The sequence below is a fragment of the Hemitrygon akajei genome, chromosome 10, assembly GCF_048418815.1.
Source record: "Hemitrygon akajei chromosome 10, sHemAka1.3, whole genome shotgun sequence".
NCBI classification, from domain to species: domain Eukaryota; kingdom Metazoa; phylum Chordata; class Chondrichthyes; order Myliobatiformes; family Dasyatidae; genus Hemitrygon; species Hemitrygon akajei.
In genome coordinates this window covers 146,844,179-146,864,832 of record NC_133133.1, presented here as the reverse complement: position 1 = coordinate 146,864,832, position 20,654 = coordinate 146,844,179, and the positions used below count along the sequence as shown (strand labels likewise).

Here is a 20,654-nt window from a genome sequence, read left to right as displayed (position 1 = left end):
TGGTCACTGGCCTCCATACAGAACATGACCCATCTACAGCCACTCCTTGCTTAGTTCCGGATCCACAAAGCAATATACCCTTGGAACCAATGCTGCCTTATTTTCTCAATAAGCCTTGCATGGGGTACCTTATCAAATGCCTTCCTAAAATCCATATACACTACATCTACGGCTCAGCCTTCATCAATGTGTTTATCACATCCTCAAAAAATTCAATCAGGCTCGTAAAGCATGACCTGCCTTTGACAAAGCCATGCTGACTATTCCTAATTATATTATGCCTCTCCAAATGTTCATAAATCTTTCTCTCACGATCTTCTCCATCAACTTACCAACCACTGAAGTAAGACTCATTGGTCTATAATTTCCTAGGCTATCGCTACTCCCTTTCTTGAATAAGGGAACAACATCCACAACCCTCCAATCCTCTGGAACCTCTCCTGTCCTCATTTATGATGCAAAGATCATTGCCAGAGGCTCAGCAATCTTCTCCCTCGCTTCCCACATCCTGTCCAGTCCCAGTAACTTATCCAACTTGATTGTCCAGTGTACTTTGTAGGCTAGTGCCCAAGATGGACCAGACTAGATTTACAACCTTCTGCAGCTTCTTTTGGTCCTGTGCAATAGTCTCTCCATACCAGATAGTGATGCAGCCTGTCAGAATGCTCTCCACGGTACAACTATCAAAATTTTTGAGTGTATATGTTGACATGCCAAAACTCTTCAAACTGTCTTGCCTTCTTTATGATGACATCAATATGTTGGGACCAGGTTAGATCCTCAGATATCTTGACACCCAGGAACTTGAAGCTGCTCACTCTTTCCACTTCTGATCCCTCTGTGAGGATTGGTATGTGCTCCTTTGTCTTACCCTTCCTGAAGTCCACAATCAGCTCTTTCGACTTACTGATGTTGAGTGCCAGGTTGTTGCTGTGGCACCATTGCACTAGTTGGCATATCTCACTCCTCTACACCCTCTCTTCACCACCTGAGATTCTACCAACAATAGTTGTATCGTCAGCAAATTTATAGATGGTATTTGAGCTATGCCTAGCCACACAATCATGTGTATATGGAGAGTAGAGCAATGGGCTAAGCACACACCCCTGAGGTGCACCAGTGTTGATAGTCAGCGAGGAGGAGATATTATCACCAATCCACAGGGACTGTGGTCCTGGGGTTAGGAAGTCAAGGATCCAATTGCAGAAGGAGGTACAGAGGCCCAGGTTCTGCAACTTCTCCATCAGGATTGTGGGAATGATGGTATTAAATGCTGGGTTATAGTCGATGAACAGCATCCTGACGTAAATGTCTGTGTTGTCCAGGTGGTCTAAAGCCATGTGGAGAGCCATTAAGATTGTGTCTGCCATTGACTTGTTGTGGCAATAGGCAAATTACAATGGGTCCGGGTCCTTTCTGAGGCAGGAGTTCAGTCTAGTCATGACCGACCTCTCAAAGCATTTCATCACTGTCGATGTGAGTGCCACAGGGCGATAGTCATTAAGGCGGTCCACATTATTCTTCTTAGGCACTGATATAATTGTTACTTTTCTGAAGCAAGTGGGGACTTCTGCCCGTAGCAGTGAGAGGTTGAAAATGCCCTTGAATACTCCCACTAGTTGGTTGGCACAGGTTTTCAGAGCCTTACCAGGTACTCTGTTGGGACCTTCTGCCTCGCAAGGGTTCACTCTCTTTAAAGACAGTCTAACATTGGCCTCTGAGACAGAGATCACAGGGTCATTAGGTGCAGCAGGGATCTTCACAGCTGTAGCTGTGTTCTCCCTTTCAAAGCGTGCATAGTAATTGAAAGAGGCAGTTCAGATAATCAACTGGTAACTAAATTGAACAGTTAAATGATAACAAAAATAATAAGCATTGACTTTGGTAGTCATAGTCTATTACCACCTTTGATTTATTCATTTTAACTCCTAGTTCTTTGTAAAAATGTCCCAATGATCATATGTTAACTAATTACAGGATATTATACTCACATTTCAACTCTGGCTGATGTTCAAGAGAATGTCATGGAATATCTTCATGTTCTCAGCCGCCCAATGGTAATTAACCATAATCATAACATTATATGGACAGAAGCATACATGGACAGTGCAGTAAGTTTCTTTTACTACCATATCTGTGCAAAAGTGTATGGTCAAATTTATGAAAATGTTCAAGTGCATATCTCTTTACATTTGTAAAATATTTTATTATTTCTCTCAATTTTATCTTCAGTCTTAATGGACCACATCTGACATTTGTCATGAACATATGAATTAGAGCAGAAACAGGTCACTTCCTCCCTTTAATAAGATCATGGCTAACCTCATTGTAGTCTTAGGAGACACAAGAAATTGGAAATGCCAGAATATGGAACAAAACACAAACTTCCAGAGGAATTCAGCAGCTTGTGTGGTATCTGTGCGGGGGGGGGGGGGGGGGGAGGAATTGTTGACATTTCAGGTCAATACCATGCATCAGCATTGAGAGTGGGAAGAGAAGACAGCCAGCATGGAATGGAAAGGAGGGATGAGACAGGGGAAAGCAGGTGATGTGAGGATGAGAAGGAAGTGTGAAGTATGACTGGTAGAGCAGAGCCAGGTGGGGAAGGGTTGGGTGCGGATGGGAGACAGCTGGGTAATAGTTAGAAGGAGACAAGTGAAAAAATGTCAGATGGAGTTCTTGAACAGCCGCTCATTGACTACTTGTGTATGATCACTGGTTTTCCAGTTTCAGATAACTCTTATCTCCTCTGTTCCCTTCAGTTTCACTCTGGACCTCCCATTTTTGTGCCCTTTCCCATGCTCACCATTTCCTCCCTTCTCTGATCCCATCACCCATTCATCCCCCCTTCCTCCTTCTAGTTCCATCCAGTCAATACTCACACATTTCATCCAATGGGTCCCCTCCCCCATCTGGTTCCAACTGCTCTCTGTCTCTCCACTAATGGTTCCATTATCACTCTCCTTAGGTTCCAGCTCTTGGAGCATTTGTGTACCTGCTTATCACCCTTCAGCTGCTGCATCTCCTCCCTTCCCTTCAAAAGGCTCCATCAGAACATCATTCCTAACCTCTCCTTGGTCCACCTATCACTTACTGGCCCCCTCTCCACTCTCAGTCCTGAAGCAAGGTCCTGACCTGTAACATCAACAGTCCATTTCCTCCCACAAATCCTGCTCAACCCATTGAGTTCCTCCAGCAATATGTGAATTGTAACCATCAACTCTGGGTAACTTTTTACCACCTTATCTATCAGACATCTGTCTACCTCCATTTTCAAAACATTTGGAGGATATGTTTTTGATAACCTTTTAGAAAAAGAATTTCAAGACATGTAACTCTAAGATGAAAAAAGTCATCTCATTCTGTCTTAAATGACTTATATTGTCAGCTAATTAATCTTACTTCAATGATTAAATAAGACAGTGTATTAAAACATGTCAGTGATTTTACCAATTAAATTTTTTGTTACAGCATTTTAATTGACCTGATCAAATAGTTTTTTATCTCTTCACTTGCTGTAAAAGTAAAGAGAGCTAGAGGAAAGCAGTGTTTCATGCAGGATATTGCGTGTTAATGAAATGGGTGCTAATTTCTGTTACAAAGAAATCTATCTTGGAGGTGACCCAGATTCTGTTGTAAATCTATTCATTCTTTGTACCATTTTCATGCAGAGTAGATTAAATCTGATGCAAAATAATTAGTAGGTCACCAAGCTCAGTAAAGTCCAACATTGATTTGGCAAGAGAGTGCAAAAGTGGCTAAAAGGGAGATGATTTGCTGATTTGTCCTGTTCACTATTTTGAAACATTTTTCCTGTTAATATACATTCTCTGTGGAGTTCCAAAATGATTGAACATCATCAATAGTAAAGATTCACTGATAGTCTTCAATCTTTATTAAGTTTTTGAAATGAGCAAATTATTTTTCTGTCTGAAGAAATTGTCTGCTCCCAATGACCTGTCCAGCCTTTTTATAGATAACTTCATGAACTTCTTATTCCTTCAAATTCTTAATCTCTGGGAAGGTCCTGAACTTGAATAATGGTCTCCATACTGACTTCCTGCAGAGAAATATATTGAGGCCTTATGTCCCATACTGTGGCTGACGTGGCCAGCTCCTAAGTTCCTGCCAGAGTCACTACTTTCATTATTCTGTGAATGGACCAGGCTTCAAATGTCAATCATGCTGCAGGCAGCTGAGTTAACCCTGCTCACGTGCCATGTCAGAAGCCAATGACATTTGGAAGCTAAGCTGTCTGCTTCCAAATGCCTTTACGACCCGTGGAATATTTTACATAAAAATGTAAGAACATAATATGTAATAAAATAATTTTAAATGCATTCAATGGCTATTAATTAATTAAAATCATAGAATTTCAGTGATATAAAAATATTCAAATAACCTACTTAAGCTTTATTTTTAAGTGAAATGTAGCACTTATATTCAAGTGAACAACGCCATAGCTAGTGTGAGAGAAAGAGAGCAGCAGGAGTACAGAGGAAAAAGTTCAATAAACGAGTGGTTGCATACTTCTTGTCTTCAGTGTTTTCCTGACTTCTGCACTGCAATATACAAGCTTGTGAACACACTGCTGCGTATAATCAATAAACTTGGCTGTGGTGCCCTTAGTTTCTTCTCCACCTCTCAAGTATTGATAATATATACTGCAGGCCCCAGTCCTCTATTTGGCATTTCACTAATTACAGATTACCAATTCGAGATGACTCTTTTATCCTCACTCAGTTTTTTCATCAGTTAACTGCTTCACGATCAATCCCAATATACCAGCTCCATCTCAGTGCATTGTGAAAACTAGAAAATGTGGTCATAGTTGTTGGCAAAGGCCAGTAAAATCAGCCCACTAACTGAACAATCTGTTCTGATTTCCAAATTTCTTTTATTCCTGTTGATCATTGTACTTTAAGTTTGCTTCTCCATCCAACTCTTTGCATTTGTTGCTACCTATTCTTCACCAGTGGAAGTAGTGTTTTCAAGTTCATGATCATGCACTCTTTAATTCATCTTTCTCACTTCATCTCTGATATATTTTGTATCCTATTTGTAAGACTCCTCACAGAATCACCATTAAATCAAGCTTTCAAACATTTCCCTTGGCTCTTTTCCTAAAAGTTTATTATGTGCTTCTCTCACTTTTGTAAAGTGTGTTTCCATATTTTTTGTATTAACTACGCTGTGTGTGCTCCATGACATGTTGAATCTCAGACTAATTAATAACAATTGCTCATATTAATTAGTATGAGATGGTGACGATCAGGTTTGCTATGATCGAAGTTGTACAATCGATGTTAATATCTCCCTCTTGGGGATGGGTAAAATTAGGCTAATTGTTATCAGGTGAGAAGAACCGTGCACATAGTGAGAGGTACCAGCTTGTCCACTGTCAAGCTGTGTATTCATAGATCAAATTTTCACAGGAAGAATCCATAAATCCCTTTAAACTTTTCAAATGGTCGTTAAGGTCCATTTGTTTATGAATACTGCTTCCTCATAGGGTATGACATAACAGGACATGTTTAAGAAAAAAATGACCCATTGGCAAACTATGCAAAATACAAAATTTGCATTGAAGCTCCAAGCCAATACAGACTTTATACTTTTCGGAACATGTTGTTGGAGACAAGGAAAGAAATTGTGTCAAGGCAGAAAAACTAACTGATATTCCCACTGAACAGATTGATTTATTTTTATATTAAAAGTGAAACAATTAGTAGAGGATTTTGTATTTTTATTCCATTCTGATTGATTCAATAATATTTGCCAGTGAGTACTTGAGAAAGTACTGACAGATTTTTATCTCACATGATGGTGTGCCTGATTTATTGTAGCAGGAGAAATCCATTTAAATACAACCCTCCCTCAACAGAGTGACTAACTTATATAAGACCATAAGACATTGGAGCAGAATTAGGCCGTTCATCCCATCGAGTCTGCTCCGCCATTCTATCATGGCTGATTCTGGATCTCACTCAACTCCATACACTTGCCGTCTCACCATATCCTTTGATGCCCTGAACGATCAGGAAACTATCAATTTTCACTTTAAATATACCCACTGATGACCTCCACCACAGTCTGTCGCATAGCATTCCACAGATTCACTACTGTCTGGCTAAAAAATATTCCTCCTTACCTCTGTTCTAAAAGGTCACCCCTCAATTTTGAGGCTGTGCCCTCCAGTTTTGAATACCCCCACCATAGGAAACATCCTCTCCACATATCCTGTCCTTTCAACATTTGGTAGGTTTCAACAAGACCCTTCCCACCCCACCACGTTCTTCTAAATTCCGGTGAGTACAGGCTCAAAGCTGCCAAGCACTCCTCATATGTTAACTCCTTCATTCCTGGAATCATCCTGTGAACCTTTTCTGGACTCTCTCCAATGACAACACATTCTTTCTGAGATATGGAGCCCAAAACTGTTGATAATACTCCAAGTGCAGCCTAACTGGTGTCTTATAAAGGCTCAGCATCATCTCTTTGCTTTTATATACTATTCCTCTTAAAATAAACGCCAACACTGCATTTGCCTTCTTTACCACAGACTCAACCCGTAAATTAACCTTCTGGGAGTCTTGTACGAGGACTCTGAAGTCCCTCTGCACCTCTGATGTTTGAATTTTCTGCCTATTTAGATAATAGTTTGCACTATTGTTCATTTTACCAAAATGCATTAACATATATTTCCTAATACTGTGATCCATTTCCCACTTTTTTGCCCATTCTTTCAATTTGTCTAAGTCTTGCTGCAATCACATTGCTCTCTCAGCACTACCATCTATCTTGGTATCATCCGCAAACTTTGCCACAAAGCTATCAATTCCATTATCTAAGTCATTGACAAACAATGTGAACAGCAGCAGTCCCAATACTGACACCTGAGGAACACCACTAGTCAGTCATTGGCAGCTAATCAGGAAAGGCCCTTTATTCCCACTTGCTTCTTCCTGCCTGTCAGCCATTTCCCTATTGACACCTGTATCTTTCCTGTAACGGAAAGACAGTTTATAGTCTATAGACTATCTTGAACTAATAAAAGTTTGATGCAAATATTGAGTCATAAATGCACTAGGCTGTTTATCAGGTTTGAGAATATTGTGAGACATAATTTGATCTCTCAAACTAAAAGCCTGCAAATTGTTCATCAAATGCATACACATGCAGGATCACAAATGAAAAACAAAGATAGGAAATATCGAAGAGTGTTATTCCTTAACAAATAAGGACTAGGTAATATAATGTTGGGAGGTATTTTGCAGAACAGGATAAAATGAGTACAATAGTTTGCAAATACATGGTTAAGAGAGTTAGGCCTTTAAGTTACATTACGGAATCAGTGTTCCATGACATATCACACTTGTATCAAATTCTTTGTAATTTGCCTCAGTAGTCATGTTAGTCAACTCAAAACAAGTTGGTTAGAACCTCCACCACAAAAGCAAATAATGAAATTTTGGTTAAAGTTCTGGTCATGCTTCAGAACATCGTTGAAATTGTGTCCTCTGTCACTTTCTGAACAATGAAAATGTTTTTCTCTTTCTGTATGAAAAGAAATCCGCTCATGGGTAGGCAGTTAGGAATGCAAATTATTTTCATATGTAATTTTCAGCTGTTTAGATCTCCAAGAATGACTGTCACTCCCAAGTGCCAGCAGTTTAGAGTCCTTCCATTACAATTTCTGTTGTGCTGTATTGCTTTCAATTAGGTCTAATACTTGAATTGCTGCATACATAGATGTTTTATAATTTCAATGTTGTGAAGAAGCAGTGTAACAGTGATTGCATGCACTGTTTTTATGTACCTGTAAAACCAGTAAAGCCCTGATTTAGTACTCCTTATCTCTCTAATACCTCCACCAATCAGCAGAATCTGGAGTTCTTTAGGTTCTATTACATCGTATAGAAGCTTTAATTGGTTATCTAAAGGATGATAATTTAAATGAATATTGTGCAATTGAATGTCACTATCATACTTGTTTGGTCCATTTTATGAGTTATTGTTTTAATATTATTTTGTTGTTTAATGTGACTTAATTTTCAGTAACTTCTCATCTGTAATTTACTCTCCTCAATCCCTGTCCTTTGTTCACTACTATCATTCTGTCATATCATCATTACCCTATCATCCTCATCACTGCTCTCTGCTACAGTCTATGGAGGTAACCACAGTGTGTGCTGTCATTATTTTATGTTGTCTATGAAATCATTAGTCATTGCCTTGAACTGTGCTGTGCTGTGTGTATTTAAAGCTGTGATGTATTGTGTATAGCGTGAACTGCATGAAATTATTTGTATTTATCCATAGTTTAAGAATGTTGAACAAAGTGAACAAAAAGAACTTTCTTCAAAGATTCCAAAGGAAATATTAAAGCTTCACCAATTTGCAGATATCTTACCAATGCCCTTTCAGTGATATCTTGAAGGAAATTGCTTTGTATTCAGTAATTTTGCAAGTGGTGACATTGAATTCTTTTTATTCCACTTGCTGGAAGCATTGTATGCACAGGTTTCTTAAGCTGAGAGGTTTCTTAGCAGTGTGAGTTCCAGAGACAATCCTATAATTAGACAGCTCACGCAGCATTTTGTAAACCTGTACATCTGGAGAATGCAGCTCACCTGGGTAGTCAATAGGAGAAACAGAGAACACTTTTAACTCAATGTCTTGTTCACATTAACAACATCTAGTATTGTCCTTCCGCCTCATGCTCCTGAATATTCTGTGGATACACATGAAATTGTATCATTTTTAGAACATCTTATTTCTTATAAGGATCATGTTTTAGGTATTAACTTAGACATTGTGGCATGTGATCTACTTCACTTGCGATCTATTTATCATCAGAGATGCTGAAGCAGTTTCATACTCTGCCCATCTGTTGTTAGCATTATAATCATTCAGCTTGTCTTTTTATTAATATCTAATCATCTGTTTATTTGACAGCTGTTTCAATCAGCTGCACAGAGTCTGCTGCTCATGACAACAGTAGCAATGCCAGTCTTCAGCAGAAAGAATGAAACAGTGAGTGCTATTCATTATCCCCTCTGCTCACCCTTAGCTTGTATACACTTGCTATTGTTAAATATTGAATAATTGACAAATATTACCTTGCGAATTGATTTAAAATGTAAGCAGACTGAAATGATACAGGCTTTCCCCTCATATTCAAACATATGGTGCAAGATTCACAATAGGTTAGATTGTACATAATGAGTTTATTAATCATGAAAAATGACAATAAAAAATTTTCAGATACGGTTTAAGTTTTCTGATGTTCTTGAGTGATTCCAACCAGTTCAATACTCAACCTCTTGATACAAAGGTTCAAAAATTTCCCCAACTAATGCTCAAAAACTTCAAGCATCTGCAGAACTACCAATACCCATAACTACTGCTGCTGGGATCCACTAAATAACTTTGTCCCAGTATTTCCAAATCCCAGATTTACAAATAGTGCTGAAGCAAACAACTCTTAATTGACAAGAATATAGTGAGATGCTTAATTTCCTATCCAATATCATACTTTGAATCTTGTAAAATCCATGGCTGCCAATCCTTAGAACACCATTCCCTAGCCAGGTTTCCCTAAACAGGAGTAAGTACTAAACAATAAAATATTGTTAAGAGATTATTTTAGTGATAGCATGTTAATGGACACGTAACAGATAATGTGCTAACAGGGGTCTGCTTGTTTCAAAGTCTGATCTTAGCACAGTTTCATAATTTGAATTATATGCTGATGCAGAATCCCACAGATTTGTCACTCTTGCACTGATTAAAATCAATTTTTATGTAGTATCTTCACAACTACTATAAAAACCTTGCACTATTTTCTGTTCTTGAATCTTCATTAAAGATGATTATGAGGAGAAACTTCTATTAGACATTTACACTAAGATGCATGTTATTAACTACTGGTTGTACTTTTTCTTCACATACCCTTCTTTTAAAACCACTGGATCTAAATATGTAGTGTATGCCCATCGAGCGTCTAGTACTTTATAGGTGTGAAACACAAGTGCTCAAAGATAAATTCTTCCCACATTGCCTTTAGGCGGAACTTAAATTATTTCAGTAATGAATACCGAGGGTTGCCTAATAATTATAAAAAAATTCAAAACTAAAACTGCATCTGCAGGGGCACACAGTAGTATACCGGTTAGCGCAATGCTGTTACAGCTCAGGGTGTTGGAGTTTGGAGTTTGATTACGGCACCATCTGTAAGGAGTTTGTACATTCTCCCTGTGACCACATGGGTTTCCTGCGTGTGTGGGTTTTCTCCCATGGTCAAAAGACATACCTGTCCATAGATTAAATGGTCATTGTAAATTGTCCTGTGATTAGGCTAGTGTTAAATAGATGGGTTGCTGAGTGGTTGGTCCAGAGGAGTCTGTTCCACACCGTATCTCTAAATAAAAATAAAATGTTGAAACTTGAAACACAAATAGAAAATTCTGGAAACTCTCAGTATTAGAAAAGATTTTACAAGGAAGGTGAATTAACAAAGAGTCTTTGACCTGAAATATTAACTTGCTAAGTACCTTCAGCAATTTCTGTTCTTATTTTTGATTATTATTTTCTGCAGATACTTTCTCTTCTAGAGTAACATGCCAGAGCACAATACTCTGATCCCTCTTACCTGATTTAGATAAAAAGGCCACTGAAACTTACTATAACAAAGTCATGCCAGTGAATAAGACCATAAGATCATAAGACACAGTGTAGGAGCAGAATTAGGCCACTCAGCCCATGAAGTCTGTTTGCCATTCCACCATGGCTGATTTATTATCCCTTTCAACCTCCTTGTCCCCGTTATCTTCAACACCATGACTAACCAAAAACCTAGGAACTTCTGTTTTAAATATACCCAATGATTTGGCCTTCATGGCACTGAATTGCACAGTTTGATCACCCTCTGGCTAAAGAAATTCCTTCTTACCTCTGTTCTAAATGGACGTCACTCTATTCTGAGGCTGTACCCTCTGGTCCTAGATATACCCACTACAGGAAAGATCCTCTCCACCTCCAGTCTGTCTAGGTCTTTCAATATTAAAATCAATAAGATCCCTGCACCCCCCCCCCCCCCCATTCTTCTAAATTCCAATGAGTACAAACTGAGAACTATCAGAAGTTCCTCATACGTTAACCCTTTTATTCCTGGAATCATTCTCGTGAACTTCCTGTGGACCCTCTCCAATGCCAGCACATCTTTTCTTAGATAAGAGTCCAAAATTACTCACAATACTCCCAATGCGGTCTAACCAATGCCTTATAAGGTCTCAGCATCACATCCTTACTTTTATTTTCTAGTCCTCTCAAAATGAATGCTAACATTGCATTTGCCTTCCCTACCACCAACTCATCCTGCAAGTTAACCTTTAGGGAAATCTGCACAAGGACTCCCAAGTCCTCTTGCACATCTGTTTTTTGAATTTTCTCTCATTCAGATAATAGCCTGTGCCTTTATTCCTTCTACTAAAGTGCATGACCAGTCACTTCCCTACACTATATTCCATCTGCCACTTCTTACCTCTCCACTTATATTTGGATTGTCTGTAAACTTGGCCACAAAGCCATCAATTCCATTATCCATAATGAAGGTCAGGAATTCATGTGGATACTCATATTGGTGTTGTTATTGTATTGCTATTGATTTATTGTAAAACGTACCAGAATACAGTGAACATCATGTTTTACAAACTGTGTGTACAGATCAGATCACTACTTGGTCGATTGAGCTAGAATAAGGTAAAAAAGATGCAGGAAAAAGTGTAAAACTGGCAACAAAGTTCAGAGTAGGTAAACGAGAAAATGTAAGATCAGAATAAGGTAGATTGTAAAATCAAGAGCGCATCTTATCGTAGAAGAGGTTCATTGAAGAGTCTGATAACAGTGGGATAGAAGCTGTCCTTGAGCCTGGTGGTACACACTTTCAGACTTCTGTATCTTCTGCCTGATCAGCAAGGGTAGAAGAGAGAATGTCTAGGGTACTGAATCTTAAAACTGATTTTACAAGCATGAAGAGTGAATTCTGTTGGTTCCCATCAGCAGGAATTATATTTATTGATTACCAAGATATGGTTTTGAGCTGAAATGCCAATTTCTTCCATGTTTAGCACAATATTCTTTCTTCAGTAAGGGAGTTGAAACATGCACTATAAACCTGACAGTGGAAGAGCATGAAGAGGCTGATTGCCACTTGAATTGTATGCCAGTGCCCACAAATAAAACCGCCCAGAACTTTGGCAGTTGGTTCCAGGGGTCTTATACCATACACCTTATGCCCATTAGGAATAGACAGTCCTGGGCATTACATACCAGGAAAAAGGCGAAAGCCTTAGAAGGAATATAGAAAAAGTTCTCTGTACTGTAAAAGCAATGAAGGACTTTAGACTTTGGGGGCTCATTGACCAGAAGGGCCTGTTACCATGCTATATCTCTAAATAAAATATGAGGCCGGAAAATTTAAGATTATTTTTCATGGGAAAGAGAATGTTAAAAAGAAATAAATGATTTGAGATAACAGAGAAAACAGAGAAAATCTCTTCCGTCTGATTCGCGGGTCAATAAGTAGCAGGCATATATTCATAATAATTGTTAAAAGATATGGAATGGAGATGAAATACACTCATTGGACACTTTACTATGTAAACCTATATACCTGCTTATTCATGCACATATCTAATCAGCCAATCATGTGGCAGCAACTCATGCATATAAGGCATACAGGCATGATCAAGGGATTGCATTGTTGTTCAGATCAAACATCATTATGGGGAAGAAATGTCATCTTAGTGACTTTGACGGTGGAATGAATGTTGGTGCCACCAGATGGTTTGAGCATCTCAGAAACTGCTGAGCTCCTGGGATTTGCATGCCGAACAGCCTCTAGAGTTTACAGAGAATGGTGTGTAAATGAAAAACATCCAGTGAGCGACAGTTCTGTGAACAAAAATGCCCTATTAATAAGAGGTCAGAGGAGAACAGTCAGACTGGTTCAAGCTGACAGCAGCTCAAATAACCACATTACAAAAGTGGTGTGCAAAAGAGCATCTCTGAACGTACAACATGTCAAACCTTGAAGTGGATAGGCTACATCGTCAGAAGACCACACTGGTTTCCACTCCTGAACCTAAGGAATTGGCTACTGACTGTATGTTTTCCATTAGTGAGTTATTAGTATTTGGAATGTTCTTACTTAAAAGATGGAGAAATGTAAAGGAAGGGATATGGTGTTAGTGCAGAAAAGTGCTGATCAGTAAAAGATCGGCTATAACCTTATTGAATGATGGAGCAGGCATGAGGAATTGAAATTCCTACCAGTTTTTCTACTAAAACAGTAGTTTTCAAAGCAAGTTGGTTTTTGAGATCGACACACTTGATATGAAGTAGACAAAATACAGGATTAGGGAATTGACACTGTTTGGTAAAGGCCCAAGTGCCGAGGGAGAGATTCAGCGACTGAATGATCAGTTCACTGAGATTTAATCAGAATTGTACAGAACAAACGGAAAAGTGATAAACGCTAAACCAACAGAGCTGCTAATTAAACTCTGAAGCTAAAATCTAATGCCATCTCTGCAGCTTGGAGACGGTAACTAAATACTAAACCAGTACTGCTCCTTTGCAGCGTCAAACTAAATTGTAGTCTTCTTTCCCGGAAGATGAACTAAGGTAAACAGGGGCCATTGCCATCACTATGCTTTGGTCAAGACTCAACAAGGCTGAATCAAAAGGAAAGGAGTTTAATGCAATGGCAGATAAACCCTAACTGGCTGGAATCTGCATTCTCACAAGCATGATTGCCGAGCCCCTTTCAGCTGCCTGCGAGGATGCCCAGATGCTGCAGCAAAGTCTGTGGTTGTGACAGGGCCTTCCCTCGCTAGGCACAGCTCCCGAGGTGTGAAACCCGTGCCTGCTGGAAGTCCTAGATGAGAGATTTGTCCAGTATCTCACAGACCAGAATTCAAGAACGGTCCTCTGGGCCTTACCCCTCCCAATCCATGAGGCACTTGACCCTCCCAGAAGGTGCCACACAGAACCAATTCACCAAATGAGAAGGGCAGTAGGGGTGAATGGAGCAAGGGGTTGGGGGATGTCACTGGCTTGAAGTGGAAAACATGGAACACTTGGTGAATATTCATTGATGATGGTAGACATAGTCTATAGGAGGCTTTAGTGATAGCCTCTACTACAAATGGTCACACGTAGCATGGGGCCAACTTGCGGCTCTCAGCTTTCAAAGGAAGATTTCTAAATGCCAACCAGACTTCTCCTGGGTTAGAAGGCCTCACCTCTCAGGGAAAAAGGGAACCTCTGGCCCATCTTCAAGTGTACTTCTAGCATTAGACTAACTATTCAACAGCAGGAATTTCCTTGTCAATCTCTTGGTCAGGGGAGAGTGATGGCTGGAATTGAAACAAGTGTGCAGCTATGGCCTAAGTGCAGAAGGAAAGACAATGAAGTGGATGAACAGTTTGCTGACTTTTAATAAGAACTGTGCAGAATTAAAGGAAAAACAATAAACACTAGATCATTAACTACAACTCTTAAACTGAAAGCTAACACCAACACTGTCGCTAGGAAGCAGTGACTTAATATTAAAAGATTAATGCTCCTTTATAGCACATGGTTGTCTCCAGCTCCTGATTCACTGGCTCATTCTGCTCATTAGAGTGAGGGTGGAAACCTGGTGAGAGGCTAGCTATGACTCTCAAAAGAGAACAGAAAGCCTTTCAGAAATGGGATGTGAACTGTGGTCGTCGATCAGGCACTGTCCTGAGGGAAGCCACACAGCATGAACATGTGCTGAACCATAAGGATGGCAGTTTCACGAGCCGATGGGAACTTAGGGAGAGAAATTAAGTGGACAGCTTTGGAGAACTAGTCCACAACTACCAGAATGGTAGTGTTTCCATCTGATGGAGACCAGCTAATGATGAAATCCACCAAGAGGTGGGATCAGGGACAGTGAGGCACAGGCAGTGGGCAGATCCAACCCTACAGGTGCTGACATAATATCTTGTTCTGAGCACAAGTGGGGTAGGCAAGGATGAAGTCATGGACATCCTAGGACATAGAAGGCCACCAAATCATCTCTTTCTAAATTCCAGGGTCTGTTGAATCTCTGGATGGCCAATCAGCAGAAAGAGTGCCCCATTCCAACACTTTGGGGCACACAGTGGCAGGGACAAACAGCCATTTGGGAGGGCGCCCCACCTGGGCCTGAATCCAACTATTGGACAGACCTCACCTCTGCTTCTGTTCCCTAAATCATCAGATAAACTATACATGAGCAAGGAAGGATGGGCTCCGGAATGGCACTGTCCTCGGAGATGTCAAACTGGGAGGAGAGAGCATCATCCTTAGTAGTTTTGCTGCCAGGACGGTAGGTGAGGATGAAATTAAACCAAGTAAAGAAGAGAGCCCAACAGGCTTGACAGGAGTTGAGTCTCTTGGCATCACAGATGTAGGAGAGGCTCATGTGGTCTTTCCATGCCAGAGAAGGGTGCTCTGCCTCCTCCAACCAATGTCACAATGCCTCTAGTGTCTCTTTGGCAGCCAGAAGTTCTCAGTTTCCGACATAGTTGCTCTCTGCAGGAGTCAAGTGATGGGGATAAAATAGCACAGGGGTGCAGCGGATTACTTACAGAAGAATGCTGTGAGAGTACATCTTCAATTCTGACAACCTCGATGATGAGTGAACAGGATGCATCTGGTTGTTGCAGCACTGGGACAGTGGTGAACCATCACTTTAGTTCTGTGAAGGCTTGGTCTGCCTCACTTGTCCCTTGGAACCCTGCAGAGCTCTTCTTGGTGAGTGCAATGAAACTGATGTTTCTGATGAAGCAGCGATAAAAATTTGCAAACCCCATGAAGCATCTCACCTGTTTGACTGTGAATGGTTTGGGCTACTCTGTGACTGCTGAACTTTACACGGGTCCATGTGAATACTGGAAGGGGTGAGGATGTAACCCAAGAGTAACATCTACTCTTCGTGGAACTCATATTTCTCTGGTTTGGCATAAAGGTTGTTCTCAAGGAACTGTCAGAGAACCCTCCAGACATACTGGACGTCTTTCTGGTGAGAATGCGAATAGGTAATAAAACTAGAGGAAAAGGATTTTAACAAAGGCAAAAGTCTCTAAGTAAGAACTTGAATCCAATTGTAAACAAGTTGGGACATTGGAAACCTGACTGGATGAGGACTAACCAATCAGGGGAGATGAATAATGGGAGTATAAATACCACCGGAATAGACATGCCCAGCTATCATCCCTGATGAAGATGGCAGAGTTTGTCATCGAAATGTTGGTTAAAACTAATACCTGTACCCAGCTGGAAGCCTGAGAGAGTTTATTCGTAGATAAGAATGTCATCCAAATACACAAAAATGAACTCATTTAACATGCTCTAGAGCACATCATGGACCAGGGCCTGCAAAACAGCCGGGGTGTTAGCCAGACCACATAGCATCACAAAATACTCATGGTGACCTGTGGAGGTATTGAGTGCTGTCTTTCACTCGTCTCCTTCTTGGATGCAAACCAGGTTATAAGCAGTGTGCTGATCTCTCTTGAAGAATATGGTTGCTTCCTGGAGATGTTCAAATGCAGAGACAAGGAAGAAAAGTAGTGGAAGAAGGAAGAAGGTAGCGGTTCTTCACCATGATACTATTGAGGGACCGATAATCAATGCAGAGATGGAACTTGCCATCCACCTTGTTTACCAAAAAGAAGACCACCCCTGCTAGCAAGGTTGACAGATGGATAAGTCTTAATGCCACTGCCGCCTTGATGTTTTTCCATGGCCACAGTTTCAGGACAAGAGAAGAAAAAGAGCCAACTCTGGGGAGGACTTGCCTTTTTCCTTGGTGCAGGTCCAAGAGTCGGTGGGCAGCCTCCTGACCCCATACTGGAAGATCAAACACTCTCCCTTCAACTCAACTATGAATTGTTGTGGAAAGACAGGGCTACAAGAGAACCTTTTTCTCACAGAGCCTTGAACAAGCTGAATGCAGGTCTGCCTAAGAGAAAGCCAGTTTACAGACATCATCTCTGAACTACCCTGACTGGGCTTGGAGAGTCAGTACACACTGGGTAATAAAGTTCCTGCAGCCATTGGGGTTACCGGCGTATCTGCATGGTGGAGGAATATTCAGTTCTGACTGGAAACTGCTCAGGGAATCAGGCATTTGTGGCTGAGGCTGATGAGACTGTTATAAAAGAGGATGTGGAAAACGTTGGGAGTGGTACTGTCCTGGCTTAAGGCTGTTGAATTGCAGCAATGAAAGTGGTAATAGCTGCCATCTGATTCTGGCTGTTGGTAGTGAGCTGTTGAACTATGCCACTGAGATCAGTAATGACTGCCATCTGATTCTGGAACTGTTGCTGTCTGCCAGTTTGTATTGGTCTTGCCATGAAAGCAATTGTTGCACTGCCTGAGCCATTTCTGTAAACACAGTCTCCACTGACTTTAACCTCTCTTCCATCTGACTAACAAACTTTGGTTTGGCTGGGCTTGCCATTCTGCGAGTAGTTATTACACTGCATGAGCCACTTCTGTCAACTCTGAACTGCCGAGGTCAGCTGTTCTCTATCTTCACAGGTCCCATTCTTGGGGTCTTGCTGTCTTGCTGACACAGTGTTTGGTGATTGGCCCAAATGCAGAGGCAGAAACACAGCAGCAGAATGATTAATTCACTGAGTTTTAATGAGAACTATACAAAACAAAAGGAAAAATAATGAACACTAGGCCAACAGGGCCGCTAACTAAACTCTCAAACTGAAATCTAATGCCATCACTGCAGCTTGGAAACAGTAACTAAATACCGCATGAGTACCGCTCCTTTGCAGCGTCACTCTAAATTGGAGTATTCTTTCCCAGAAAATGGAATAAGGTAAGCAGGGTGTGTTGCCATTACTATGGTTTGTTTAAGACTTGACAAGACTGAAAAGAAAGGAAGGGAGTTAAATACAACCACAAGTAAACCCTGATTGGCTGGAATGTGCATTCTCACAAGTCTGATTGCTAATCCCTTTCAACTGCCTGCCTGTGAGGGCACCCTGTGGTGAACTACATATACCTGTCTGGACACGCCCCCTGCTGACTGCTCCTGTGGCTCCTCCCACAGACCCCGGTATAAAGGCGATTGAGGTCTGAGCCCGGCCTCTCTGTCTCCAGGATGTAGTATGGTGGTCAACCACCGCTTGTTCCTTCTTCCAGTCAATAAAAGCCGCTATCTCGCCTTTACGTCTCAGAGAGAGTTATTGACGGTGCATCACACCTAGACTCTGCAGCAGGGTCCATGGTTGTGACAGGAACAAGCACAACTACTCTTTAAAAGAGCTAATGCTGTCATTTTAGGGATACTTCTTTGATTTTATTTTTACAATCTGCCTGCTACAATACTGGGAAATTCTGGATTAGTGTAATGCTTGCAATCCTTTTTTTCATATCCTTGCCAAATGCTTCATATTTTTCACCTGTTTTCCTCAAAATTAAGCATCTCTCTAAGGCTTCCAAGGCTGTAATTAATAGCAAACTGACCATCTTGCCTTGATTCCTCTACACCAGAACCCGAGATTCCATATCTAAGTCTTATCAATGACTCCAAAAAGATATTGCTCTTATGAACCTGTGATTTCTTCTTCCATAAGTTCTCCAAGGTAGCAACTGACCTAGATCTAGTCCACTGTATATACCTTCTGAACCATTCATTGTCAAAGTGACAACTGCATTTTATAATAGTAGCAAATAAGATGATAAATGCAGTTACATTAAGTATGCTTGGTTCTTAGCTTAACCTTCCTTCTCACAATAATTCTGCAGAGAGCACATGGAATTCTCCTGGGGGTTGCAGGTTCAGATGTTCCGCTGAGAGAACTATTGAAACTTGCTCCGAGGTATAAGGTAGGTTGTCAACTGTATCAATGCGTTTCATGTTTGAAATATTAAGGAAGGCTATTAAAAATCTTAAAGCTCCACATTGGTTAATGCATTGAATTTTTTTTTCAGTGCCAGATAGGAGTAGGTTTAATAACTAAGCTAAATATAGATATCAAAAACGCTTCACTGCATCATATATCTCGGGGTTGTTTCTGACGACTATACATCTCATAGAATCATAGTGTTATATAGCACAGAAACAGACCTTTCAACCCAATGTCTACACCAACCAGGTTGCCTACCTAAGGCAGTCCTGTTGGCCTTGTTTGCATCTAATGGTGTGTGATATCAGGCTTCAGTACCTCCTGGCAGATTGCCACTAAGCTAATCCCATTTGCCTGCATTGGGCATCTTTCAAAACCTTTCCTATCCATGTACCTTCCAAATGTCTTCTAACTGTGGTAATTGAACCTGCTTCTACCACTTGGTCTAGCAGTTTGTTCCATATACTCACCATCACCTGTGTGAAACATGCCCCTCGTGTTTGCTCTTTCACCCTAAACCTATCCTGCCCTGGGAAGCAGACTGGGATCTACAACCATCATGATATTATGTTCTTCTGAGGTACCCCACAGCCTCCTACCTTCCAGGCAAAAAAGATCCTTATAACTCTTTCTCTCTCACTTTTAAAAGCCTCCACTTCCCAGACATTCCTTTACTTTCAAATAACCTTTCCCAATCAATCTTTATAAGCTCCTATCTAATGCCATCAAAATTAGCTTTGCCCAATTGTGACAGTAACTTGGGGGTCAGTCTTATCTTATTCCATAACTATTTTAAAACTAATTAAATTATAGACATTGATCCCAAGGTGCTTCTTCATTGACCCTCTCGCCATATGCCCTCCCTCATTTCCCAAGAGCAGGTTGTGTATTGTCTCCTCTCTTGTAGGGTCATATACATGCTGCATAAGAAAATTTTCCTGGCCACAGTTAAAATAACAAATCCTGCTTCATCTAAGCCCTTAGCTTTACATGTGGCAGTTCCACTCAATATTAGAAAAGTAAAAGACACAAAATGATGGAGGAACTCAGCAGATGAGGCAGCATCTATAAAAAAGAGTAAACAGTCAATGTTTTGGGCTGATTCCCTTCTTCAGGAGTCCTGAAGAAGGGTCCCAATATGAAACATCAACTCTTTTCCATATATTTTGAACCCAGCGTTTTATGTCTGTTGCTTTGGATCTTTAGCATCTGCAGATTTTCTTGTGTTAAGAAAGTTACAGTCATTCCCTATTACAGCCATATTATTTCTAGAGCAATCTGTGATCTCCCTACTTACCTGCTTCTCCTTACGTACTTGCCAAGACACTTCATCAGGACTAGAAAGGAAGGGGGAAGATGCCAGAATAAAAAGTTGGGAAAGGGAGGGGAAGGAGGACTAGATGGAAGGTGATAGGTGAAGTCAGGTGGGTGGTGGAGGTGGAAGAGGCGCAGGGATGGAGAAGAAGGAATTTGATAGGAAAGGAGAGTGAACCATAGGAGAAAAGAAAGGAGGAGAGGTACCGGGGAGGTGATGGGCAGGTGAGAAGAAGTAAGAGACCAGAGTGGGGAAATAGAAGAACAAGGAAGCGGGAGGAAAAAATTACCTGAAGGAGAAATCAATGTTCATGCTATCAGGTTGGAGGGTACCTAGATGGATTGTGAGGCGTTGCTCCTCCACCCTGAGAGGGCATCATCGTGACAGAAGAG

General features: G+C 40.7%; 1 protein-coding gene across 5 annotated transcripts in view; it reads left to right on the top strand.

Annotated features, from left to right (window-relative positions):
• cacna2d4a (calcium channel, voltage-dependent, alpha 2/delta subunit 4a) overlaps positions 1-20,654 on the top strand; it is a 370,881-nt gene that overhangs the window by 107,607 nt on the left and 242,620 nt on the right. For all 5 annotated transcript variants that reach the window (XR_012100619.1, XR_012100620.1, XM_073059275.1 and 2 more), the window contains exons 13-15: positions 1,978-2,111; positions 8,959-9,036; positions 18,847-18,927. Coding sequence is in view for 3 of the 5 variants with exons in the window: in XM_073059275.1 (XP_072915376.1) it covers positions 1,978-2,111; positions 8,959-9,036; positions 18,847-18,927 (293 nt within the window). In the remaining 2 variants the exon portion in view is untranslated. The remainder of the gene's footprint in view (positions 1-1,977; positions 2,112-8,958; positions 9,037-18,846; positions 18,928-20,654) is intronic.